The sequence below is a fragment of the Leptodactylus fuscus genome, chromosome 4 (genome assembly GCF_031893055.1).
Source record: "Leptodactylus fuscus isolate aLepFus1 chromosome 4, aLepFus1.hap2, whole genome shotgun sequence".
Lineage (NCBI taxonomy): Eukaryota > Metazoa > Chordata > Amphibia > Anura > Leptodactylidae > Leptodactylus > Leptodactylus fuscus.
In genome coordinates, this window is record NC_134268.1 from 18,810,655 (window position 1) to 18,838,647 (window position 27,993).

General features: G+C 45.5%; 2 protein-coding genes across 2 annotated transcripts in view; one reads left to right on the plus strand and one right to left on the minus strand.

Annotated features, from left to right (window-relative positions):
• Positions 1-6,581, minus strand: part of NSMCE2 (NSE2 SUMO ligase component of SMC5/6 complex) — a 145,235-nt gene extending 138,654 nt beyond the window's left edge. Inside the window, exons 1-2 of the mRNA XM_075270110.1 lie at positions 6,507-6,581; positions 2,981-3,133 (exon numbers count right to left, since the gene is read on the minus strand). Coding sequence (XP_075126211.1) covers positions 2,981-3,119 — 139 coding nt within the window. The 5' untranslated portion in view covers positions 3,120-3,133; positions 6,507-6,581. The remainder of the gene's footprint in view (positions 1-2,980; positions 3,134-6,506) is intronic.
• Positions 6,582-6,662: 81 nt separating this feature from the next.
• WASHC5 (WASH complex subunit 5) lies at positions 6,663-27,941 on the plus strand. The gene is made up of 29 exons (XM_075270104.1): positions 6,663-6,798; positions 7,902-8,134; positions 8,698-8,843; positions 8,984-9,068; positions 10,388-10,488; positions 10,692-10,884; positions 12,187-12,339; positions 12,938-13,051; positions 13,468-13,639; positions 13,758-13,885; positions 15,112-15,241; positions 15,755-15,867; positions 17,310-17,476; positions 17,976-18,051; positions 18,302-18,412; positions 19,770-19,910; positions 20,369-20,449; positions 20,755-20,856; positions 21,077-21,256; positions 21,861-21,985; positions 22,427-22,589; positions 22,712-22,814; positions 23,293-23,372; positions 24,929-25,032; positions 25,490-25,619; positions 25,720-25,816; positions 26,147-26,300; positions 26,377-26,464; positions 27,626-27,941. Exons 2-29 carry the CDS (start codon positions 7,949-7,951, stop codon positions 27,680-27,682), a joined length of 3,480 nt encoding a protein of 1,159 aa, XP_075126205.1. The 5' UTR covers positions 6,663-6,798; positions 7,902-7,948; the 3' UTR covers positions 27,683-27,941.
• Positions 27,942-27,993: the final 52 nt, after the last annotated feature.

A 27,993-nucleotide genomic window follows, 5' to 3' on the forward strand; every position in this document is an offset into this window, starting at 1 on the left:
AATATTGGAGATCTTCTTATATTGGAACAGAGGCCTCAAGCACTGAAGTAATAACACGGTGAGCGAGATTCATACTAGATGCAAATCATATATAAATGGCCGCCAGAGGGGAAATCATATCCATCTAATATAACGACAGCGGCTATAAATGTGATAACAGAAACGAGAAGTCATTATGTATATTAGACAAAATGTACAGTAATCTAAGCATGGAGGAACAAGTCAGTGATAGAAACCCTTCATGGCCCTGCAATTGTCCTCAAGTCCTCCATAAAGTACAGCAGTATCTTGGGGAGTCCTCACAGGACATCTAGTAGAGGGTGTCGGTAATGAAAGGAGCGAACTCGTGTCTGTAACATTACTGAATAACATTCTACACGGATATATCATCAGTCACCAGTATATTACATTGGTAAGTGTGTATACAAGTAATGTCAGGGGGTGGGAGAGTCAGAGGTCATCTATATAAATATACAATGAACTCTTTGGGCACTAAGTTGTTAAACTTAATGCTACTTCGTGTTTGCTCTATGAACTCATTACCTTTTTTAACCCCTTCCTGTCAATGGCATTTTTGGATTTTCGTTTTTGACTCCCCCCCCCCCCCCCTTCCCTTCCAAACCCCTTAACTTTTGTACTTCTCCGCTCTCAGAGCCATATGAGGTCTTAGGGGGCATTCACACGGAGTAACGCCGGGCGTGTATCAGAGCCGTACACGCCGGCGTTACAGCAGACTGCCAAACACTTCCCATTCACTTCAATGGGAGCGCTCGTAAACGCCGCTGTTACGAGCGCTCCCATTGAAGTGAATGGAAAGTATTCGGCAGTCTGCCGTAACGCCGGCGTGTACGGCTCTGATACACGCCCGGCGTTACTCCGTGTGAATGCCCCCTTAATGTGTGCGGGACAAATTTTTCTTCATAATGTCGCCATTATTTATTCTGTACAATGTACTGGGAAGCTGGAAATTGAAGAAAAACTGCATTTGGGCGACTTTCTTACGGGCTTCATTTTTATGGCGTTCACTGTGCAGCCAAAATGACATGTTCCCTGTATTCTGTGTTTCGGTATGATTCTGGAGATACCCAATTTATATGGTTTTATTAACATTTTAACCCCTTAACAAAAATCCAAAACTGTGCCAAATTTTTTTTTTCTAAAAGTCGCCATATTCTGACACCTGTAACTTTTTTATACTTCCATGTATGGAGATGCATAGGGCGTCTTTTTTTGCGGGGCCGGGTGTACTTTTTAGTTATATCGTTTTGGGAAATGGCTTTGATCACTTTTTATTCAAATTTTTATCAGAAGCAAAACAGTGAAAAAATGGCGGTTTGGCACTTTTGACTTTTTTTCCCGCTACGCGCTACCGTACAGAAAAAATATTTTTATAGATTTGTAGAGCGGACGATTTTGGACACGGGGATACCTAACATGTATGTGTTTCACAGTATTTAACTACCGTATATACTCGAGTATAAGCCAAATTTTTCAGAACAGTCTTTGTGCTGAAAAAGCCCCCCTCGGCTTATACTTGAGTCAAGCAAAAAAAAAAAGCCGCAATAGTAATGTATAGAATCTTCAATAAAATAGTGAAAAAAAAAAGTTTTACAAAAATATAATAAAAAATAAAATAAATAAAAGTTGTAAATCCCTCCTTTCCCTAGAATACATATAAAAGTAGAAAATGACTGTGACACACAAACACATTAGTTATCCCTGTGTCTGACAGTGCCCGGTCCACTGAATATAGGGGATCTGCAGTGCTCCTGTTCCGTCGGGAAGGGGTTAATAGGAGCACTGCAGATACCCTATATATAGCCAGGCTGAATTCCAAGTGGGGGAAGAAAAAAAACAGTCCTCAGGCTCAGGGAAGGGGCAGACAGACAACCAAAACACCCCCTCCCCTTCCCCAGCACCTACTGCACCCAAAAACTCCAACCATTTTAATTTTTGACGTTTTTCAGTAGCTGCTGCATTTCCCCCCTCGGCTTATACTCGAGTCAAAAATTAGGGACCTCGGCTTATATTCGGGTCGGCTTATACTCAAGTATATCCGGTACTTTTATATGTGTTCTATGAAAAGGGGGGTGATTTGAATTTTAATACTTTTAATTTTTTTTATTTTTTTTTACTTTTTTTGAATTAATTTTTTTTTTTGCATTCATTAGACCCCCTAGGGGTCTGATCACTACAATGCTAATGATTTGCAATACATTTCAAAAAATCGTCATTTCTTTTGCAGGCTGCACAGAGCAGCCTGCAAAAGAAATCACTGCAGACAGGCCAGAGAGCCTTTACAAGGCTCCTGGCTGTCATGCCAACGTGACGTCAGTTCTGGAGCTTGCTCTAGGTGCTGGCGATCAGCAGCAAAATGGCGGCGCCCATGCGCTGCCAGGAAAATGGCACCTCGGTCAACTTTGACTGAGGTGCCAGAAGGGTTAATGCCCATGATTGGTGTGGGCATCGACCGTGGGCATTAGCGCATGGTGTCTATGATACAGCAGACACCAGGCGGACTCCCAGGCGGCCGCCATAGTTAAACACCCAACATTCGCCGTACTATTACAGCGGATGTCGGGAAGGGGTTAAAGTACGTTTGCGTCTGACTGTTAGAGAGATGTGTGCGCACACGTGGACGATATTGTTGGTCACCCTCATTTAATGAAAGAAAACCCCACAATGGTCACAGAAATAACTGGAATCTGACTAAAGTAATAATACATAAAATTTCTATGAAAATGAACAAATGAAAGTCAGACTTTGTTTTTCGCTTCAACAGAATTTTTTAAAAAAAAATCTAACTCATGAAAAAGGCCTGGAAAGAAATTTTTCGGTTCCTTGCTCAGCACCATGTTGCAGCCATGACGGGGTTTCCATTTACATACACGCAGATTTCGGTGACGATTTTACACATCAAAATCCTGATCGTGTGCACGTACCCTTATGTAATGTAATAATAAAGATATGAAATTCTTACAGCCGTTCTGTATGAGGTCGAGGGCGACTCCTGTGGTGATATCCATTCCCGTGTCGATATAGGCCTGGCAGCTCCTCAGGGATGACAGCGAGTTCTCCACAGCAGAGTTGGAGATTATTCCTGAGCCGTGAGCGGCCATGTTGTGACAGTCACCTATGAAAGCGAATATAAGAGAGCAGATATAAGATTATATAACAAATTCTAATAAATGAATCATGTGACACTTCTTACTTATGGTTTGGGGCATTTATAATCCCCTCCCCATTAAAGAGTTAAATGACTTGCTCCTGCAGCATTGTACTTTTCAAAGCTGCAGTTAGAGACCTGTTCACACTGACTTCTTCTGATTTCTATAGCTGTATTCTAGTCATAGTCACTGCTTACACTGCCATAAATCGCTTCATCTGAGTCTCGTATATTGGAATTAGTCAGTGACTGCCTCCTTATGAGGGTCCGGGGGTGCTATAGATTGCTAATACTGAAGAGTCGGTAGGCCAAAGCGCCAACTCTGACTCATCTTTTTTCCACAGTGCGTTTCCTTAGGATAGTTCAGCAATATTAGAGAGTCAGGGGTCAGGATTTGGCACCTGCACTGATCAGCAGTTTTAAGAGTCCTCAGTGTTCGGACAAGCGCTGCAGTCTCTTCACTACTTATCCAGAAAAGCACCATATAGTGTATAGTGATGGTGCTTGAATGGGACTGGGTGACGTCACGTGGCCTTTGAAGTAGAAATCGTGTGATCAGCTGATCTGTGAAGGTTCTGGGTGTTGGAGCCCACCGTTCTAATATGGATGACCATTACTAAGGAAAGCTCATCCTATTCCCAGGACAGTAGGCTAGGACAGACCTCCCAGATTCTGGGTGCTGTCTCAGTGTCACGGTCCCAACGCAGAAGGCGAGTCCTCTAGATGGAAATGTGTTCAATGCAGGGCCCTCTACCCCACCGTGCCTGTCAGCCATTGTTAGTATTATATCTACCTGTATATTTTGTGTATTGTATGTAAACCCCAAACATAAAGCACCATGGAATTAATATAATAAAGTACAGCACCATGGAATTAATATAATAAAGTACAGCACCATGGAACTAATGGCGCTATATAAACAATATAATAATAATAATAATAATAATGCAATGGTGAAGCAGGGAGCGGACCACTCAACACTTCACCATTTAGCCGCTGTCTCTACACCAGATGTCTTGGAGGTAGTGGGTATGATGTGGGGACATTACTTACATCACAACAGCAGCTCCCTGAAGCCTCGGGGACCAGCGACAGAGGCGGGGAACAGGGAGAAGGGAGGGTTAGTGATCTTGTGAGTGTTTTTGGTTTGATCCTATATTTCGTGAAAGCAGCAAAATAATATAAGCAGCATTATACTGTGGGGGCAACTGGAGAGGGGCATTTAAGGAGTTGTCTAGGATAACATTTTTAAAAACAAAACCAAAAAAAAACCTGCCCCCCCGGTACCTCCCAGGGCAGTCCAGTCCTGCTGTTTCTTTCTGGCAGTAGTCCTCTCCACCCATGACCTAAGGGAAGGGACACTGGACATCACAGTGAGGACTTCTTGTGGTAGGACTGGACTGCACTGGGAGGCCCCGGAGCACTGGGGACAGGGGAGTATGGTTTGGGTTTTTTTGTAATCTTCTCCCGCCTACGTTAAAAAATTCTTATCCTGGAGAGCGACATTAATATGTGGTGGGAAGTGGACGGGACTGTTTAGAGCGGTCGCACCTAGAGAAGGCCTTTATACTATAGGAAGAGCAGGAGGGGGGTTATTATACTGTGGGGCAAATCAGGTCACAGCCTCTGTTACACTGTGTGGGGGCACAAAAAGAAATGGATGGGAATGGGCGGGATCAAAGTGGAAGTGGGTGGGACTAAGTTTGCACTTGCGTTCTGTCGCTCTTTCAGTCCTAGCTTACACTAGGTTCACTTTAGCGTTGGGGTTTCTATCCTTCGGATCTGCTTGGGGAACCAAAAATTGGAGACTATCTGCTTAAAAAACGATTACCCACAGACCCCACCAGGTTTCCACCCGACTTTTGGCAGAGAAAAATGTCCTGCTCATATATTTTAAGCTAAATGGGGAACGGGATCTCGGAATGGTCGCCCATCGCTAGTGCAGCCTTAGACAACACCATTCTGAGGACTATTGGGCCTTGAATTTGCCAACATAGTAGTCACAACGCATAACAGTTACAGCGCTGACAGATGCAGGGGGTGCTCATGAGCAAACATCCACCATCACTCTCTATAGCAGATACAGAAACTGGCTCAACATCCTCCTACTGATATTAGAAATGTGAAAGTTCGGATGTTTGTTCCTCAATCACACAAAAACGGCTGAACGGATGTGAATGAAATTTGGCACATAGATAGATTGTAACTTTGATTAACTTATAGGCTACTTTTTATCCCGGTAAATGACACGGCTTCACGACTGTTATGAATTTATGTTCACATACTATATTACACTGCTCCTGCAGCAGCTTATCTCAGACCCCAGGTCTCTTATCTCTCTATGTAAACACACATCCAATACTCAGTCCATTCTGTATATGCAATTGCATATTATCTGATCTGCTCCAGGCAGCGCTGACACACTGGATGGAAAAACACCTCTCATCCAAATTGGTAGTTTGCTCATTCCAAACATGCCGGGAAAAAGAAAATCTAATTTGTTGCAAAATTCTCAAACAACGAGAACTACGAAGGAAGCCACAGAGTTCTCCTCAAGCGGAGCTGAGGGGGATCATTGACGCCAACAACACATTCATTATATGGTGTCCCAGTGAGCTGCCGGAACAATCATGGGCACAGTGCAAGGATCGAGTTAATCTTAAGAGCTGCCGAAATGCCGGAGCAGGTAAACCATCAACAGCAGCAATTTGCTGAATAACAATGCGCAGACGAAGTCGCAGGCAGAGGCTAGTCTTAACACAAGTATAAAAAGTCACACAGTTCTCCTCAAGCAGAGCTGAGGGGGATCATCGAAGACAACAACATGCTCATTATATGGCGTCCCAGCGAGCTGCTCAGATGCCAGAACAATCACAGGCACGGCGCAAGGAACGAGTTCAGCAGCAGGACAGCTTGAGCGCTGCCGAAACGACGGAGCAGGCAAACCATCGACGGCAGCAATTTGCTGAATATAGGCAGATCATCGACGCCAACAACACGCAGACGACGCCTCGGGCAGAGACTAATCTTAATATAAGTATAACAATAGCAGAAATAGCACAAAAACTGCATAGTGTGAACATAGTCCAGTCTCTTCTCTCCGTTACAGTATATGTGTTCCTGAGAAAGCTGGGTAACAACCAATGCAGACATATATAGTTCCATGATAGCATTGCTAGCCAGACTTGTCACTCAGGATCTTAGGAAAGCTGGGTGACAATTCTTGAGGCCGCTTTAGCATCGCTTACAATGTCACCCAGCTTTCCTAGAAGCCCCTGCAGCCCTCCTATAGACCTAGTGGCCTGGAGACCATGCTGGGCCTTGTAGTCCTCCTCTATACCTGCACGGCAGCTCCACTACAGTCACTTCCCGCACTAGCGCGCCGCTTTCTCTCTCTTCAAGCCACGCCCCCCAGGCCTGGGCTAGTGGTTACTATGGGAGCGAGAGCGCCGGCGTGACGTCATCAGCAGGCGCCGCAGTCACCTGACAGGAGGGAAGCAGCAGGTCATGTGATGTGGGGCTGAGCTGTCAGCGGGCTCCTTCTTGTCCCTGGGATGTGGGGGCTGTTCTGAGTCTTGTGTATGGTGCAGAGGGGCCTCCATAACCTCTGGAGCAGGGCTGCTGAACTACAGGTATGGAGGAGGAGGATAACACACTGGAACCGTGCTCTGGTCAGATTACAACCCCCAGCATGCCCTGTAGCTCCAAGGCTGTCAGAGCATGCTGGGAGATATAGTTTCCAGATGGTTTTAGGGCCAGAGTTTGGCTTATTCTTTTATATGACCATTACCTGTATATATAATCTCCCACAATGCATTGCTCCATATACTATCTGTTTGCACCTATAGCTCTGATTCTCTGTTTCCATGGATTTTGTATATTTGTGGTAAATTTAGGGATCTATTGCACCTAAGTAGATATGTTGCATTGTCCCACTTGTAGATAATCTAGGTATAAACATCACATGATGATGTCACAAGCTGACAGTTATATAGAGATGAGCAGCACAACGCCACAGAGCGCCACAACCGCTGCTTATCTCATTGTGCAGGAGACACAAGTTTATTGCTCTTGCGGTACGGAATCTATCACAGATATCGATGACTTGTAGTACGCCAAGAGGTTCTTCAGCAGCTGCAGAGTGTATTAAACAAGACTGTGACCCAGATGGCAGCAGCAGCTCAGTCCTATTTAAGTGAAAGGGGCAGAGCTGGAATAAGAGGAGCACAGGCCCTGCGTTATGTACAGCACTATGTTTGGTATTCAGTGAAGAGGTCGCATTGCTCACCTCTATGCTGCAGCCTGTATGGCCAGCTGATCTGTAGGGGTCCTGGGTGTCACACCCCCTCCAATCACCTATTGATGATATTTACTAAAGCTAGGTCACTACTAGTATATATGTCCCGGAGAACTTATTTAAGGCTACATTCACACACAGGTTTTCCCATGACTCTTTTTTTTTTTTTTTTTTTTTAGCATTTTTATGGCACCTTGTGCCCTCCATGTTTTTACTTCTCAAAGTTTCACTAATTCATTCATAGCGGAGGATATGAGTTACAGCTGCGGTGCCCAATACACTCTAAAGCTGTGCTGCACTTGTCCTGCAAACAGGTGGCCCAATGTGCAGGGAAATGCAGTGAAAAGGGTCCAGTCCGAAATCAGTCTCCCCCTCCCCTTATTTTCAGGACGACTGAATGTGTATTAATGTGCTTCTTCCTATTTGCCATTTACACAGGTTCAGCTTTTGCCTTCCATAGCTCAGCTTCTAAGACCTGAACCAACATGGTGGACTTTTTAGCCGAAAACAATCTGTGTGGACAGGCGGTCCTGCGCATCGTCTCCCGAGGCAATGCGATCATTGCTGAACTGCTGAGACTCTCCGAGTTTGTTCCTGGGGTCTTCAGGCTAAAGGACAAGGCGGACCAGCAAAAATATGGCGAGATCATATTCGATTTCAGTTATTTCAAGGTATACAAGCAGAAGGGTGGTCACTGCTAAGACCTGAACCAGGGGCTGTAGTTTTGTTTGGGAGTTGTACTGTCTGGCAAGGAACCTGAAGGGGACGCTACTTATGTTACATTTTTGTCTGTGGTGAGAAAACCCAGTGAAGCCTTTACAAATCTTTGGGATTTGGAGGTTTCATGTACACACCAACTGGCCTAGTGTTACCTAAACTGAGGTTTTGCCCACAAAGTAGCCAAAATAAAGCCCCCTTTAGTATTTACTTCAGGGCCTCCCTTTCTGGTTTTAAAAATTCTCCAGATCTCCTCACATCGATCTAATCTGAGTAATCTGAGCAGAGTGCCAATTCCTAAGAAGGCAAAACAGCTTCACCCCTCCAAAGTTCCCAATATTAGTAACAGTCCACCAGTGACCTCTCCAGTAATCTCAGCTGCAACCCTGTCTCCCTCCTCAGCAGTAACAGAACAACACCCCCTCCCCAGTAGCCATGGCAGGTCGTCATTCTTTATTACAGGGACCTTGATATAACTTTTCTGCATTAATCCACGTTAACCTATCCTGTATTACAGGGCCCTGAGAACTGTGAGGGAAGGCTCGAGGCCAAACCAGAACTTCAGGATCTGGATGAGGAATTCCGAGAAAACAACATAGAAATCCTCACAAGGTTTTATTTGGCCTTTGAAAGTGTCCACAAGTACATTGTAGATCTAAACAGGTAAGTGCTGCAAGGCCATGGCCAGTGATTCTCATGGGGAGCAAAACAAAAACATAATCTCAAGGTTTATCCGGAAAAGTGAGTTTATTCTTCCTGTGGTGATCTCTACACGTAGGTGTTTGTATGTTTCCTCTTCTTAGATATCTTGATGATCTTAATGAAGGAATTTATATTCAACAAACTCTGGAAACCGTACTGCTCAATGAAGATGGAAAACAGCTACTGGTGAGCAATAGTGACACACAGATCCTGTCATATATATGTATGCTTCTATATTAACATGAACCTCAGGCGATTTCTGCTGCCCAACCTGAATGCAAGATATGATAGAGGAGAGAAGCTAAGCTCTGTGATATATAGGGTTATATGATAGAGGAGAGAAGCTGAGCTGTGTGATATATAGGGTTATATAATAGAGAAGCTGATCTCTGTGATATATAGGGTTATATGATAGAGGAGAGAAGCTGAGCTCTGTGATATATAGGGTTATAGGATAGAGGAGAGAAGCTGAGCTCTGTGATATATAGGGTTATAGGATAGAGGAGAGAAGCTGAGCTCTGTGATACATAGGGTTATATGATAGAGGAGAGAAGCTGAGCTCTGTGATATATAGGGTTATGATAGAGGAGAGAAGCTGAGCTCTGTGATATATAGGGTTATATGATAGAGGAGAGAAGCTGAGCTCTGTGATATATAGGATTATATGATAGAGGAGAGAAGCTGAGCTGTGTGATATATAGGGTTATATGATAGAGGAGAGAAGCTGAGCTCTGTGATATATAGGGTTATATGATAGAGGAGAGAAGCTGAGCTCTGTGATATATAGGGTTATATGATAGAGGGAGAGAAGCTGAGTTGTGTGATATATAGGGGTATAGGATAGTGGAGAGAAGCTGAGCTCTGTGATGTATAGGGTTATATGAACTGGAGTAGGATTTCTGAAGAAAATCAGGAGTAAGTCCTAGCAGGACTCTGAGGAGAGATGATGAGTCCGGCCTATTCCACTGATACATGGTGCCATTTTTTTGTGTATATGCACTAATACAGTAAAGGCTTGAGATCACTGCAGTCAGACACCTTTCCCTATCTTGTGAGTAAACATTAGTGGAGTGATCCCTTTAACAGTGTTCTAGGATTTTTATCCTGTTGACCTGTCCTCTACATAGGTCACTGATATAATATCGGAGGAGATCTGACCCCCACAACTCTCACTAAACAGCTGCTTGTAGAGACAATAAGGCGATGGCCCCTTCACTCCCACATCAGCACTGTATATTCTATAGTGGCTGTGCATATTCAGTCCATAGCCCTGTCCCAGTCATTTCCATGGGACTAAATTTCCATAAGCTGTAGTACCACATATAGCGGCTGAACTTGTACAGCACTGTGCCTGCTAAACAACGGCTGATCATGAGGGTGCCAGGAGATGAACCTCCACCGATCTATTATTGATAACTTATGCTAAGCAGAGTTCACCAGTATTACAGGTCCAGAAAACCTCTTTAAGACATTCTAAAACCTTCTCATCCATTCTTGGTGCGCAGTGTGAAGCCTTGTACCTGTACGGGGTGATGCTGCTGGTGATCGATCAGAAGATTGAGGGAGAGGTGCGGGAGAGGATGCTGGTCTCCTACTACAGATACAGGTATGTCACATAGCTTCATACTTACCCCAAGGGATGACAGAAGTAAAAGCTCCTGTGTGGGGTAGAGATATATATTATATACTTTGTATTCTAGAGTATTCGTCTATCCATCCTGTGTATAATGTATTCCTGTTATTAGTTTTCTTCTTATATCTACCCTATAAATGTCTTCATATACTAACAATGTCTTCTTGACTGTTCAGTGCCGCTCGATCTTCAGCTGATTCCAATATGGACGATATCTGCAAACTACTGCGTAGTACGGGATATTCCAGCCAGCCAGGGTCTAAGCGGCCTCCAAACTACCCAGAGAGCTACTTCAGCCGAGTACCTATAAGTGAGACCTTCATCAGTATGGTGATCGGCAGACTCCGATCTGATGATATCTATAACCAGGTGAGATAATCTACCATGCCATAGGAGTGAGGCCACACAGTGCAGTTTTGTTGCAGCATTAGATTTTTGTATTATTGTGGATGAGCTGTTTTTCTGATGCCACATACAAGAAGAATCTCCAGCAGAATAGTGAGCGCAGCTCTGGAGTATAATACAGGCTAAGTCATGTAATGTATGTACACAGTGACTGCACCAGCAGAATAGTGAGCGCAGCTCTGGGGTATAATACAGGATAAGTAATGTAATGTATGTACACAGTGACTGTACCAGCAGAATAGTGAGCGCAGCTCTGGGGTATAATACAGGATAAGTAATGTAATGTATGTACACAGTGACTGTACCAGCAGAATAGTGAGCGCAGCTCTGGAGTATAATACAGGATAAGTAATGTAATGTATGTACACAGTGACTGTACCAGCAGAATAGTGAGCGCAGCTCTGGAGTATAATACAGGATAAGTAATGTAATGTATGTACACAGTGACCGCACCAGCAGAATAGTGAGCGCAGCTCTGGAGTATAATACAGGATAAGTAATGTATGTACACAGTGACTGTACCAGCAGAATAGTGAGCGCAGCTCTGGAGTATAATACAGGATAAGTAATGTAATGTATGTACACAGTGACAGCACCAGCAGAATAGTGAGCGCAGCTCTGGAGTATAATACAGGATAAGTAATGTAATGTATGTACACAGTGACTGCACCAGCAGAATAGTGAGCGCAGCTCTGGAGTATAATACAGGATAAGTAATGTAATGTATGTACACAGTGACTGTACCAGCAGAGTAGTGAGCGCAGCTCTGGAGTATAATACAGGATGTAACTCAGGATCAGTGCAGGATAAGTAATGTAATGTTCGGTGTAAACCTCTTTCTATGGACTCCAATGTGTCATAATTTTTACATAATATGGTCCCTTTGGACCGACCTATTGGCAATGAATGGATGTTACTCAGGAATATTTTGTTCCAACCTCCATTGTATTGCCTTCTGGTTTACTGCTCTTCCATGGAGTAGGTCATTGGTTCTGTTTGGGGATGAACAAATCCTTCATCTCTGTGCCGCTTACATTTGTATAAATCACATTGCCTATTTATGGGGAACAATGTGATGGTGTTACATTAGCAGATTTCATGTTACATTAACAATATGATCCATTTCTGCCAATTTGCCTGGCGATCGCTTGTACATTTCCATGGTCCGTCTGTCGGGGTGACAGTAGTTCCATATCACTGCTCTGTATAAGGGGTCTTTCCTCTATGGGCTCTTCAGTTTAACAGTTTGATATTTTTTTTTTCTAGGTCTCGGCTTATCCTCTCCCAGAACACCGGAGCACCGCTCTTGCCACACAAGCTGCCATGCTGTACGTCATCCTGTACTTCCACCCCTCCACCCTACAAATCCACCAAGCCAAGATGAGGGAGATAGTAGATAAATACTTCCCTGATAACTGGGTGAGTGCACAGTGTGAACAGTAGGCGACTATTAACTTCACTCCTCACAGGTTTCAGTGCTGAATAATTGAAACCCAAACCTTTAAAGGGGTTTGCTTGGACTTATATATTAATTACCTATCCTTAGGATAGGTCCTCAATATGTGATCATTGGGGGTTTTGAATCCGAGAGACCCCGCTGATCAGGTGGAAGAGGCTGCATTACGCCAGGTTCAACACCTTACTTTGTATAGTGTCTGTGCTTGGTATTGCAGCTCATTCCTATTCATTTGTACAGGGATGAGCTGCTGCTGTGTCCTGTGACCCATGAATTTGATGGCATCAGTACATACAAGTAGCCACAGCCCTCACTGCTACTTCTAGTATCAGCACCTCAGTGGGCATCCTGGGAATTATCCCCCCACAGATCACATGGGGATGACTTATCCCAAGGATGAGCTATCAATATGTAAGCCCTGGAAAACACATTTACAAGGCTTGCATGGTGCTCCTGTCTACTACATAAGAAATATTGAAGGGTGCAGCATCAATGCACCCTATGTGACGTGACCTGTGATGTGGATTGTAACTTTCTGAGGTTTGTCTTCTTTCCTTCCAGGTCATCAGTATTTACATGGGGATCACAGTCAATCTTATGGAGGCTTGGGAACCTTACAAAGCTGCAAAGACTGCTCTGAACTACACCCTGGATTTGCCCAATATCAAGGAGCAGGTAGAGTAATGGCACCAATTGAGTTCAGAGTGTATAGAAATGTATAGGGGTGCTGAACTCCTGCTGATTTTCAACTGATGACGTATCCTAAGGATAGGTCATCCATTAATCAGCCTGGAAAGCTCCTTTAACCAGTGCTATTGTCTAATATATACTCATGTCAGTGTAGACGTAGTGCGGTGGACGGCCATGCCTGAAGGGGCAGATACAATAATAACTTACGGTGCTATCACCACTATGGGGCATCCTGTGCACTTGTCCTTGCTCTCCTAGTAGCTCATAGCTCAGAAACCCATAAAACAAAGATTTTTAAACCTCCATTGAAAACTGGACTCCATTGCTGACCACTATTCTTTTATGCCCTTTGCATTTCTATAAAATCTAATGAATATTTTATGTTATTATTTGATGGTCAGGCCTGCCGATACGCTGCTATCACGGAGCGTCTTCACCCTCAAGTACAGCAATTCCTTAAGGAGGGATTCCTGAGAGAGGAGTTTGTCCTGGATAATATTCCCAAGCTGCTGAACTGCCTGAGAGACTGTAATGTCGCCATCCGCTGGCTGATGCTGCACACTGCAGATTCAGGTAACACAATAGCGCAAAAGATAAAAGTCTCTGAATATTAAAATCCATGTCTTCTTGTATAACTGAGGCCATTATAACAGATAGCGTTTCTATAACCTATGCGTTTTTCATTTTCCAGCTTATGATCCAAATAATAAGCGGCTCCGACAGGTTAAAGACCAAGTTCTGGCTGAGTCCAAGTACAACTCCAAGGTCCTGTTCCAGTTGCTGCTAGACACGGCTCAGTTTGAGTTCTTATTGAAGGAGGTAATGTTGTCCTTATGTGATACTGTGATTTGTAGCTGTTCAATGTCCAGTCCGTAAACCTTCCTGCAATGCTTTATCCACTTCATTAAATACAGTATATATATTATATATGACTTGTCTTTAGTGCACGTCAATAATAGATTGGTGGAGTATCTCCTGATATCTACATATTGTACAGAGCCAGAAGCAGACTGTTCTATACACTTTGTAGTGGCCATGCTGTGCTGTTCACGCCATACACTATTCAGATATCAGCTGATCGATGGGGGTGCCGAGTGTCAAACCCCATCCGATCTGATACTGATGATCTGTTCTAAGGATAGGCCATCAATATCTACTCGTGAACTGCCCCTTTAAAGGAACCTTCCAGGGCTGTTTGGGGCACTAAGCCTCGTACAGGTCCTTATGGACTGGTGAGGTAGTGTCCCAGACAACCTACTGTTAACAATGGATGAGCCTGGTGCCTGCGCAGTTCTTGACTGAAGTCGGGGAAGTCCATCTGGTCTTACTGAAGTCTGGCCTAGCCCGCTGAAGCCGAAATGTTCTGCTCAAGCTTCAGTGAAGGAATCGGGCCATTGACAGCATTAGCATAGGACTATATGGGACACTAAACCATCGGTCCGTAAAGAACTGTGGATGTTTGAATGCCCCAGATAGCCGCGACAGGTTCCCTATAAGAACATTGTGCTTTTTATTGCTGACGCTAGGTTCACACCTGCGTTCGGGTCTCTGTTCTGTGCTTTCCGTCTTCTGCATGCAAGAAGACGGAAAGCACAGACCGGGTCCGGCTGTGAGTGGCGGTGAGCATTTTATGCTCTCCGCCGCGAAACCATTTTTTTAAAATCCGGACAACAGAGTACTGCATGTCCAACTCTGTGTCCGGATTTTTAAAAAAACCGATTTCGTGGCGGAGAGCATAAAACGCTCACCGCCGCTCACGGCCGGACAGCTCAAATAAATGGGTGAGAGAGTCCTGCAGGTTTCCGTCTCCTGCCTCTGTTTTGTGCAGGAAACGGAAACCTGCAGAACGGAGACCGGGCGCAGATGTGAACGAACCCTTATGGTTAATTCTTCCCCACTTGTCTGCCGATGAATCTGAGTTTAGAGGCGCTAACTAAAAGCAGCTCCCACTTGTATCTATGGTGGACGCCCGTGTGGTCAGACCTTACACGGTCACTGTGCCCACTTCTTCAGGACACGGCTTCATGTGACTCTTTTAATTGTAGATGTTCAAGCAAATGTTGTCAGAAAAGCAGACCAAGTGGGAGAACTATAAGAAGGAAGGCTCTGAGCGTATGACCGAGCTGGCCGATGTCTTTTCCGGAGTTAAACCTCTGACCAGAGTGGAGAAGAATGGTATGATGGCGCTAAAGTCACTGATACTGAGCATAACAAGGGGCTGCCAGGCTGAAGTAACTGGTCTACCTTATATTACTCAAGTCCATGCTTGGGAAGACCTGAAGAAGTTTTCACCTTTACATAGGATCTGTTTGCTAGGGGAGCGGCTACTGGAACCCCCCGTGATCGTGACAACAGGGGTCCCGTGTCCGCTTTAGTAATGGAATGGCAATCGCACTGCGGCTCCATTCATATGGTGTAGATAGCTGAGTACAGTGTTCCTATAGAGAATGAAAACCGCACCAGGCGCATGGTCGGCCTGCCACGCCATCAGGACAGTGGAACTGGCTCCCTTTTTTTGGGATCGGTGGGAGATATCCCCAATCCTACCAATAGGAGATAAATTTAAAACTTGGTACAGCCCCTTTATATATCAGATGTCAGTGGTGGATGAAGCGGTGTACTTTGCATTTACTGGATTCCCTGCTGGTTTTAAAGCTCACATTTTAACGTTCTTTCATTCATGCACAGAAAACCTGCAGGCCTGGTTTCGGGAAATCTCCAAACAGATCCAGTCCTTGAATTATGATGATTCCACGGCTGCTGGAAGGAAAACTGTACAGCTAATACAAGCCTTGGAAGAGGTTAGACCGGTCTGATTTCTCTGTTCCATCAACTGATGACTTAATGTGTTTTCTCTTCTGGCAGCTAGATCGGCGAGGTTTGGTGTTCATGGCTGAGCCATTTGTTTACGGTGTTTGGTTATAATATGTTATGTGTGTTCTAATAAGCAGCCATGTCCACTCATAGAGAAAGCCTGTGAGTCCTGCTCCCCCCCCCCCACTCATAGAGAAAGCCTGTGAGTCCTGCTCCCCCCACTCATAGACAAAGCCTACGAGTCCTGCTCCCCCCCACTCATAGAGAAAGCCTGTGAGTCCTGCTCCCCCCCCCACTCATAGAGAAAGCCTGTGAGTCCTGCTCCCCCCCACTCATAGAGAAAGCCTGTGAGTCCTGCTCCCCCCACTCATAGACAAAGCCTACGAGTCCTGCTCCCCCCACTCATAGACAAAGCCTACGAGTCCTGCTCCCCCCACTCATAGACAAAGCCTACGAGTCCTGCTCCCCCCACTCATAGACAAAGCCTACGAGTCCTGCTCCCCCCCACTCATAGAGAAAGCCTGTGAGTCCTGCTCCCCCCCCCACTCATAGAGAAAGCCTGTGAGTCCTGCTCCCCCCACTCATAGAGAAAGCCTACGAGTCCTGCTCCCCCCACTCATAGAGAAAGCCTACGAGTCCTGCTCCCCCCCACTCATAGAGAAAGCCTGTGAGTCCTCACAGGCTTTCTCTATGAGTGGGGGGAGTAGGACTCACAGGCTCTCTCTATGAGTTGGGGGGAGCAGGACTCACAGGCTCTCTATGAGTGGGGGGGAGCAGGACTCACAGGCTTTTTCTATGAGTGGGGGGGAGCAGGACTCACAGGCTTTTTCTATGAGTGGGGGGGAGCAGGACTCACAGGCTTTCTCTATGAGTGGGGGGGGGAGCAGGACTCACAGGCTTTCTCTATGAGTGGGGGGGGAGCAGGACTCACAGGCTTTCTCTATGAGTGGGGGGGGGAGCAGGACTCACAGGCTTTCTCTATGAGTGGGGGGGAGCAGGACTCACAAGCTTTCTCTATGAGTGGGGGGAGCAGGACTCACAAGCTTTCTCTATGAGTGGGGGGAGCAGGACTCACAGGCTTTCTCTATGAGTGGGGGGGGGAGCAGGACTCACAGGCTTTCTCTATGAGTGGGGGGGGAGCAGGACTCACAGGCTTTCTCTATGAGTGGGGGGAGCAGGACTCACAGGCTTTCTCTATGAGTGGGGGGAGCAGGACTCACAGGCTTTCTCTATGAGTGGGGGGGGAGCAGGACTCACAGGCTTTCTCTATGGAGGAGGGGAGCAGGACTCACAGGTTCCCATTGTAACATTTAAAAGAGTTCTTGTAGATATATATATTATATATATAATATATATAAAACCCTGTATGCAGGGTCTCCCCCCCCCCCCCTATATTCCCTACAATAAAACACTATGACTTATTCTCCAGGTACAAGAATTTCATCAGCTAGAGAACAACCTCCAGGTTTGCCAGTTTCTCGCTGACACCAGGAAGTTTCTGCATCAGATGATTCGTACAATAAACATCAAAGAAGAAGTCCTGATCACCATGCAGATAGTGGGGGACCTTTCCTACGCCTGGCAGCTGATTGACAGGTAGGTCTCACCCTACAAGACGGCACCTAATGTGTAGATTATATGATGCTACCAAATACTATTTCATAATCTGTTCCAAAAAGCTATAAATCCACAGAAATGCCAGATGAGAGGTGACCGCAATGATTCCTTATATCTAGCTCGTATCTTCACATCATGGCATTTTGTTATCCTATTACTACACTATGGGATGATTCAGTAAGGAATAGGAAACTCACAGGTTACAAGTTCCTAGATCATCACTTGGGGCGGCCTCTGTCTTCCCTGTCCTGATGATGTGACAGGCCGAGTGTCCTGCCGCTCCATTCATTCTCTATGTTGGAGGTAGCCCATGAGGCTAGGGATCCAACCTAGTGTTCCGGATCGGTGGGGTAGGACTCCCCCTGATTATGAAGTTATTCCCTATCCTTTCTATACGAGAACGTCAAACCATAGTGCACCCCCTTTATCTCTTACATCGCTGCTTGTCATTGAGCATTTACCTTGTAATTTGTTCTAGTTTCACATCAATAATGCAGGAGAGCATAAGAGCCAATCCATCCATGGTCACCAAGCTCAGAGCCACGTTCCTGAAGGTAAGAACCTATTTCCACCTTTCCTCCTACTATAAGAGTGAACCCCCCCTAACAATATGGTAAATCTTGGTTACCCATTTTGCTGATGGATTATGGTATGGTAACCCAAAACCACGTAACTCCTGCAGGGCCGCAGTTTTGCTTTGACCAGCAGCTGTTCTACTAGATACTCCTAGGACAATTGTGTTTTGGCTTTTACAATGTGTGAAGTGCGGACTGATATTCTTACCCATCTTGTCTTGCATTACAGCTGGCCTCCGCCCTTGACTTACCATTACTGCGCATCAACCAGGCCAACAGCCCTGATCTCCTTAGTGTCTCCCAATATTACTCTGGAGAGTTGGTGTCCTATGTTAGGAAGGTAAGTTGTCATTCCAGTTCTTATATGTCACACAGACAGAGGAACCTCCATTTTGGGTTAATGGGCGCAGTGCACAGTAACTTCACCACTGGTGATAACATTAGTCCATGACGGCCCAGTCTCCTCATGCCAGTAGCTTTACATATTCCCTCTAATGCAGGGGTGGGCAATTCATTTTCCCATGGGGCCACATGAGAAATTGTAACGGTTCTAGAAGGCCATGTGCGCCGTGGCAAATTTAGCTCCACCCACTTCCCCACTGACTCCGCCCAGTCAATAATTTTTCCCATGTGCCCTACAAAGTAAAATCCTCCTACAGTCACCCGTACATTATATATACACACACACATTATAATGTTTCCCTCCAAATGTCCCACAGTATTAAGTCCCTCTCCTGGTGCCCCAGTATAAACTAGCAGAAACTAGAGGGGACATTAAACTGGTGGCAACTAGAGGCAGACATGTTCCCCTCCAGCTACCCCCCATGGTTTAATATCATCCTCCAGCTGCCCCCTAGTTTAATGTCCCCTCTCCATGTGCATTCAGTTTAACTGCCCCCCTACATCTGCCCCTAGTCCCCCCCCCCTCTTGCTCACACATGCGGTCTCTTTTCTCTTTATCATCCAGCAGCTCCCATTGCCGGCAGCTTGCAGGAAGCACACAGTCCCATGTGGCTCCGCCCACTAACGAGTCATAGCCTATCCTGGTGATAGGCTGTGATGACATCATCACAGGTCCTTGAACAAACTTCCACTAGATATGAGGGCCAGATAGAAGCAGTCAGAGGGCTGGATGTGGCCCCCGGGCCGGACATTGCCCAGGTCTGCTCTAATGGAATATGAGTCATAAAGACATCCAGCTTATAGAGAATTCTGCACCGGTGGGAAATAAATTCCATGTCATGGTATCCATATGTATAGCCGGAATAAAAGAATGGCCAAACATAACTTCCCATCTGATCACTGAGTTCCTTTATTTGCTTTGAACAGGCCCTACTTGTAGGAAAGATCCTTTGACAATAACATGGCAGTAAGTGATGAGTTTTCCTGCAGCGCCACCATTGGAGGAATAAAGCATTACACAGTGTCCATTCATATCAATGGGTTGACTGTGTAACACAGGACCGGTCCTCCAGAGTAAGGGACGCTCTTTGTAACTGCTCTCCAGTCTTTGGTTCGTGAACGGCGGTCCTTCCCAAATCCCTTAATAGGTTAGATGTAAAGGGATATCTAAATGGAGAAATCAATTCAATAATTAAAAAAATAATTCCTCCCCGTTACATCTAAACTACTAAATAAATAAGTGTCCCTCACTATAACACCTAAATATCTTTTATTCTGTCGCATTATTTCCGCAGGTTCTTCAGATCATTCCGGAGAGCATGTTCACCTCTCTAGCTAAAATTATCAAACTTCAGACCCATGATATAATAGAAGTGCCCACGCGCCTCGACAAGGATAAACTGAGAGACTACGCGCAGCTCGGGGCCAGATATGAGGTGAGTCGTGAGTCTACCCTGGGTGTCCATACACATTAAAAAGAACTCACCCCCCCCCCCCCCCAGCCCATATACACCTGCCCATGTGTTCTCAGAAGGAGAGAAAGCTGCTGCCGGACTCCATGTGGCCGTCTATCTGCCACTGACCAAAAGGATCAAGCATGTTAGAATCCTATATACCAGACCCTTCTCCCTCCCTGCATCTGCAGTTGGGGGTTCCCATATATATTAAGGGGTCATCCACATCTAATGTGCGTGGCCAGCTTTAAGGGGTTCTCTTGGCATTGGCCATAAATAGTCAGGGTACCTGCCCTGCTACACACCTACATCCTTCTTGTAAGATGCAAGGCTTCATTTTTGCTCTATGGGTATGATTGTGAAATAAATGATATGACATGAGACTTCCTAGAAGACGCTGCAGTCAGGGCTTAGGGCATTGATCTTGTGTTTCTCCGCAGGTCGCCCGGCTGACTCACGCCATTTCCATATTCACTGAAGGAATCCTCATGATGAAGACCACACTGGTTGGAATAATAAAGGTGAGAAGAGATACAGTATACAGGTCCAGTGGGTACACTATACCCTGGCAATGTACAGACATAGCAAGTGGCATGTATGCATGACCAGCACTCCATTCACTTCTATAGTGCTGTCAGGGGGGCAAACTTTGGAAACCCCATGAAACTGAGTAGAGTGTTGGCCATACATGTGCACCAGAGCTCCATTCAGCTCTCGAGTCCCCATTGCACTTACCCCCTGTCCTGTCTCCTATTATGTAGCATTCTCACTCCCAGAAACAATCACACGTTGCAGGTTTAGTAACTGCAGATTTATATGCCCTCAGGTGGATCCCAAGCAGCTCCTGGAAGACGGGATCCGGAAGGAGCTGGTGAAACGCGTGGCGTTAGCACTACATAAAGGCCTCATCTTCAACCCCAGAGCAAAGGTACTTACTGTACAATAGTGTATGTGGCCTTGCATCACCTTACTGCAGTGAAATGGTCAACTGAGAATCCTACGACTAGGGACAAGGGACACTCAAGAGGTTTCTATTCTCTAATGCAAGCAGAGATGTTGATGTGATAGCAGAATATTATCGTCGCTCTGTACCCCTCTGTGGATGTGTGATGGCGAGATGATGTTATTTCTCCTCTCTGTCCCTCCAGCCCAGCGAGCTACTTCCAAAGCTGAAGGATATGGCGGCCACCATGGATGGTTTCCACCGCTCCTTTGAGTACATTCAGGACTATGTCAGCATTTATGGCCTGAAGATTTGGCAGGAAGAAGTGTCCCGTATTGTGAACTATAATGTGGAACAAGAGTGTAATAACTTCCTCCGCACCAAGGTTCAGTATTCCCAGCTTTATGGGACCAAGTAATAAAAACATATGTTACGGCGGGTTCACATCTGTGCCCCGGTCTCTGCTTTCAGGTTTCCATCTTCTGCCCAAGAAACTGGACAGGAGACGGTAACCGGCATTCAGTTTTCAAACCCATTCACTTGAATGGGTGTGTAAGGTGTCCGCCCGTGAGCATTTTTTGGTCTCTGTGGCAAAACCGTTTTTTTGGGGTTTTTTACTGGACACAAAGCTGAACATGCAGGACTTTGTGTCCGGTTAAAAAAAAAACACTTTTGCCGCAGAGACCACAAAACGCTCACGGACAGACACCTTGCAAACCCATTCAAGTGAAAGTGACCGCCGGTTTCCGTCTCCTGTCAAGTTTCTTGGGCAGAAGACTGAAACCTGCAAAGCAGAAACCGGGTGCAGGTGTGAACCCGCTCTTATATACACTGTATGTATGTATTTGTATGTATATTAACATACACACACAATGTGTGTGTGTATATATATATATATATATATATATATATATATATATATATATATATATACCCATAGAGAGTGTCCTGTGCACATATATAACCATAGGACCTGTTGCTTCTTTCAGATTCAGGATTGGCAGAGCATGTACCAGTCCACACACATCCCCATTCCAAAGTTTCCTCCCGTAGATGAGTCTGTGACGTTCATTGGACGGCTGTGTCGGGAAATCTTGAGGATAACTGATCCCAAGTAAGTTCGATATCTGATCTAGAACCAAAGTCAGACCCTTTCCTATTTATAGGGATTCTCAATATGATCCCTTCTGTTAGAAAACTCTCCCAGACAATAAGGTTATCCTGTTATTAGGACGCCCTGCGCTCAGCTGTAATCTGCAGGGAATTTAACAAGCGTTCCGTTTCCCTGCAGCACCACCACAGGGAATATGAAGAATAACATGGTGGGATCCTCCACAGTGCCAGATATGTATTTTCAGCCACCTTATGTAAATTATCAATGTGTCCTTTTAGTTACAGCAAGCAGAGATCCTGAAATTGGAACACAAAGTGTATGAGGAAGTTGCAGAAGCTTTTACTACATAGTGATGCTTTATTTCTGGGTATCCCTTTATGTCTATGCCCTCGGCTTCTGTAGTCCTTCTGGTATTCAGCCAGTCTTGTCTGTACCTTTCAGGGTGACTTGTTACATAGACCAGATGAACACCTGGTACGACATGAGGACTCACCAGGAGGTGACCAATAACCATCTCTTCTCCGAGATCCAGGACTCCCTGGGGACATTTGGGTTGAATGGTCTGGACAGGTTACTCTGCTTCATGATTGTGAAAGAGCTACAGGTACGGAGACGACCCGGGTGTGACTGATCTCCTGTCTGCTCTCCCATGAATGGCCGTCCTTTTTGCACCAGATTTGGTAAATGAATGGAGCCTAACACTGCATCATTTCTTTCCTTCTCCAGAACTTCCTCCGGTTATATCAGAGGGTCATTCTGAAGGACAAGACGGCTCAAGAAACCCTTAGAGCTCTGCAGAAAGTCGTCAGCCCAATTAAGGGAATAATAGGTAAGTGGTGATACCCCTGACTACCCCATGTACATGTGTTCTCAAACGGGAGAGGGGAGTAAGCAAAGGATCAGCCACGTTGAAATCCAACATGCCCAATCCTTCTTTTCCCCTGGGGAGAGTTTGGACACAACCGTACGACATACTGTACATGTACCATACTACAGATGAGTGAAACAATTCATAAAAGAGTCGGATTTGTTAGGAAATTTCCAAAAATGTCAAGGTCAACCATATCCAAATGGTTCGTGGACCCCTTTGCCACATAAGAGGACCAGTGTTGTCAGTGGCACATGGTAGATGTGGCCCTTTTACATAGATCACAGATTATTTGCCCCATACAACCTAAATAAATCTTATCGAGGATATTTTCAGGATTTCCATTCAGCGGGTCTCTGGACCATGAAGGCAATGGATATTTTATATATGTTGGGTACAGTATACAGGACTCAGGCTCTTGTCTCCCGTTTCTTTGCAGCCAATTCTGCCAAAATCTATTCTTCTGCCGTTGCCAAAACCCAGAAGATCTGGGGCCCTTATCTGGAGGCGATAATGAAGGTGAGTGAAGAGCGTCTTATGTTTCTGTATGCTGTGTGTCTTTAAGGGTGACCTATGCAGCATGTGGTCCAAACCCCTCCTGGCAGCTTTGGCCAGTGGCCATTCACTTTACCAAGTCACAATGCCAAGCACTGCGACATGTGGGTGTGGTTTGACTATTTATGTTCAGCCATACCAAGGCTAGTCCTGAACTTTAATTCCAGGCCCAGACTTGGGCAGCCATGATGCTGTGTCCCTGAAATTTGCAGCATGATTAGAAGGACTGTGCACGCTGCAAATCCCTGGATTAGAAACTGTAATGTCACTTTATAGTACATATAGTCCTCAGGTTTCCAGTTGGCTATTAAATATGGTGTTTGGCTTATGGTGTGGCACATGTTAAAAGGGAAACCTCTGGTCCTCTATTTGGACACCCCCTCTATGGGCTTCAGTTAAAGCTGATATTGAGCAGGGACTCTCACATCTCAATGGCCACCTATGTAATACCACATTTGCCCAGCAGATGACACTGCAGGCTAAAATGGCTGACTACAGTTTTCCTTGACCATATTACAGCTCCTGCTCTTGCTATAACAAAACTATAACTCCCAGCATGCCCCAACTCCTGCAGGCAAGATCTGAAAGGGGTTAACCAAGACCAAGGGCTGTGTAATATTAGAAAAAAAGATCACTGTCCTGTCTTTGCTACTCTGCTGCTGCTGCTGTCTGTCCTCGTGCCATGCCCTTGCTGAAGGAAGCCTTGCGCCCTATGTGACTTCTAAGACCAACCAGTGTCCCCAGTCGTTGCTGGTAAGGAACAGGTGACATCACTCACATACAGTCACCAGCGGTCACGTGGGGTTTAGGACATCCAGCGACAATGGCGCGGCATGAAACCTAACAAATGCAGGCGGCAGACAACAGAGCACTGGGGACAGGTGAGTATGTTTTATGTTTTGTTTATGTTACACCTCCACCGACCTCCATAGTGGTTTGTCAAATTCCTGGACAACCCCTTTAAGTAATAAAATAATCCACTGTAGGGATGCTGAACATGTAATGAGCTGTACAAGGATGCAATTCATCCACCTGTCCAGAGTTTATAGCCATCTCTGTTTATGCTGCTCTATATTAATGTTTTACTCACACTTCTTGGCCACAAGGGGGCTCCAGTTGTGTGCAATAATTTGTCTTTAATGGGGGGGGGGGGGGATTTTCTCTCTAACCCCCACCGTTCCTGAGCAAGCTATGCAGGTAGTTTTGGTGCCTGATATGCTATTTAAGCTCTGTAATGTCAGGCAGGAGGTGTGATTCAGATATCCAATCATAGGCAGACAGTGTCAGAGCTCAGAATCACACCCCTGACACCGCCCTGACAGTACAAAGACTAAACAACAACACTGATAGCTCAGGAATGGTGGGCGCTAGAGAGCAAATTCCAACTGTGCCGGAATCAGGGGACTGAAACTATTAAATGTTGCAAAGAGCTGGACTCGGAGGTGGTGAAAGTACATGCTAAGTACATCCATTTCCTTCTCCTGATCAACACAAGTTATGGTTCCACTTTGTTTTTGCAGGTCGGGCAGATGCAGATTCTACGGCAGCAAATTGCAAATGAGTTAAATTATTCCTGTAAATTTGATTCCAAACACTTGGCAGCAGCTCTGGACAACTTCAATGAGTAAGTGAGAGGACGCGGTATCTGCTCTGCGTCACGCCATTATCTGACGCATGACTTGTAAATGATGAGTGGCTGAATAGTTCCATTGGGTGACGGTATTGTATTTGCACAATTATTGCACTAGTGGCCCCTAGTGGTAAAGATTGAGATACCAGATGAGGGCAGCACAGGACATACGGAGAGAGATTTTCTATCAAAATTTCCATATGGAGGCTAAGGCCGTGTTGCAGCATTTTGGTGCCTTTGCAGAAATGCAGCAAAGGGAATGAGGTTGTATTTGAGCCCATCCCCACGGCGCGAGGCTCTGGCCCATTCATTTGGGTCTAATCCATAGCAGAATGCCACGATGGCTTCACGTCACGGCAGCCACGAGAGAGTCCTATGAATGGAGCTGGTGCACATAGCGAGGGTTAATCCATATTATTACTTATGGCTTCTTTTCTCTTGTCCTTTGCAGTGCCATTCTCTCGGACATACAGGCACATTACAAGGACCCCTCCTTGCCCTGCCCTAAGGAGGACAACACCCTTCTCTATGAGATCACTGCCTACTTAGAAGCTGCGGGGACCCACAACCCCCTAAACAAGGTGACGCTGCTCCCCTCACCCTCATTATTCCTTCTGTTCGCTCATGTCCTTTGGTTCTCTCTGGACTGATCCTACCTCTTGTTAATGTCTCTTCTTCCAGATTTACATCACCACAAAGCAGGTCGCCTTCTTCCCCATCGTCAACTTCTTATTCCTGATCGCTCAGTTACCCAAGCTGCAGTATAACAAAAATCTAGGTAATGTACGGGAATAGTCCTTAAGTCCGTCCAAAGGTTGTGAAACTACAAGTCCCAGCAAGCCTTGAGGCATTCATTAGGTTACAGACTACTCATGTCTGACCACACCCATTAATCACTGGCCACACCTCACAATCATATTTTCAGGAATTTTTTTATTATATTTTTTTACTTTTTTTTTTTTTTTTTTTTTTTTTTTTTTTTTTTTATTGTTTGGATTATTCAAATAATTTTTGTAAAAAAAAAAAAAAAAAGGCAAATGTGTCTGTTCTTCACTGACTCCAGTCGCAGAAACCAGACATAATCCTTATATGTGTCCTTTATTACCAGGTATGACGTGCAGGAAGCCAGCAGACGCCATCGACTGGCCGCCATTGGTACTGGGCCTCCTGACGTTACTGAAGCAGTTCCATTCCCGATACACGGAGCAGTTCTTGGCACTTATTGGGCAATTCATCCGCTCTTCAATGGAGCAGAGCACAAGGTAAGACGACCACAGCCATAGTCTGTACACCAGCCAAACAAAAGCATCATTATCACCAAAACTCATTTGGTTACAGTCAGAAGATTCCCGAGATGCCGGCAGATGTGGTCGGTGCGCTCATGTTCCTAGAGGATTATGTTCACTTCACCAAGCTGCCTAGGAGGGTAAGTGTGTGCATAGGTACTGTATATACATGCCTACCTGTATACTGTATATGTTGGAGCGCACCCTCTTATACAGGCAGCCAGGGCTGGGAGAGGGTGTTGTGTGAGTATACCCCTGCATATTAGATCATCTAGTACTGCCATCTAGAGGTAAGTCACTGCACTGTGGTATAGATAGTATTTATATGCTCCGTTACAATAAAGTTAATATAATGGTTCAATTAAAAGATTATAAAACATAGAAAATTCCTTTAAAGGGATCCTATCATTGGATACACTTTTTTCTGACCAGCACGTAGGAATAGCCTTAAGAAAGCTATTCTTCTCCTACCTTTAGATGTCTTCTCCGCACTGCCGTTCGGTAGAAAACCGGGTTTTCTTCGGTATGTAAATAAGTTCTCTCGCAGCACTGGGGGTGGTTCCCAGCACTCAAACAGCATCGGGGGCGTCTCCAATGCTGTGAGAGAAATCTTCAGCGCCGTCTCCATCTTCTTCTGGAACGCCCTCTCCCTGTGTCTTCTTCTTTCCTGGGTTTCAATCTACTAGGCCTCAAGCAAAGCCGACTGTGCATACCGGGCCACAAGAAAATGGATGCTTACATAGTAAGCTGGTGTAAGTGCCCATTTTCTTGTGGCCCAGGCAAGAGCAGTCGGCTCTGCCCGAGGCCTAGAAGTTTATCCACCAGCGCTGGAAGAAGACGCGTGAAGAGGCCGTTCCTGAAGAAGATAGAGGCGGTGCTGGTGATTTCTCTCGCAGCATTGGGGACGCCCCCCCAGTGCTGCTTGCGCGCTGGAGACCACCCCCAATGCTGCGAGAGAACTCATTTGCATACTGAAGAAAACCAGGATTTTTACCAAACGGCGGTGCAAAGAAGCACACAGTACTGACTATACTGACCCCATCTGAAGCCAGGCTCCGGGGACAGTGTGACATCATCAGACATGCACATGGCGGAGCTAGAGGGGAGCTCCTTAGGGGGAACTCTGTCTCCCTTTCACAGTAATTGTGTATACAGAGCTAAAATTTCCTATCCTATACACAGGAGCCTTGCCTAGGGCACCTAGATGATGGAGCATGGTCTGCGGCCAGGACCATCTACTGCTAAAGGTTCTGCATACACCTGTGCTAATGAGTCCTACACCATGTTTGTTCCTCTTGCAGGTGGTGGACGCTCATGTGCCCAACTTCATCTTCGATGAGTTTAGGACAATCCTTTGAAGAGGAGACGGCTATGAAGCTTACAACCTATCCCTGTGACCGACGGCCATAGCGGGCCAGGCCTGTGAGCGACCAACTTGTATAGTATGACTAGTCATAGTGGAGATCGGAGCTGGTGACTGGTCACATTGATGGTCGTCTAACCCTCGCAGATCTAACATCTCTACAGAAGAACATTTCATCCATAGCACTTATACAAACATATTCATCTCAAAATGACTTTTGGGCAATAAACTAACACAGTTTTATATTAAAATGATACGGATGTGGTGTCTGATTACTTCCAAGAATTTCTGTGTGTCCTGGTGAAC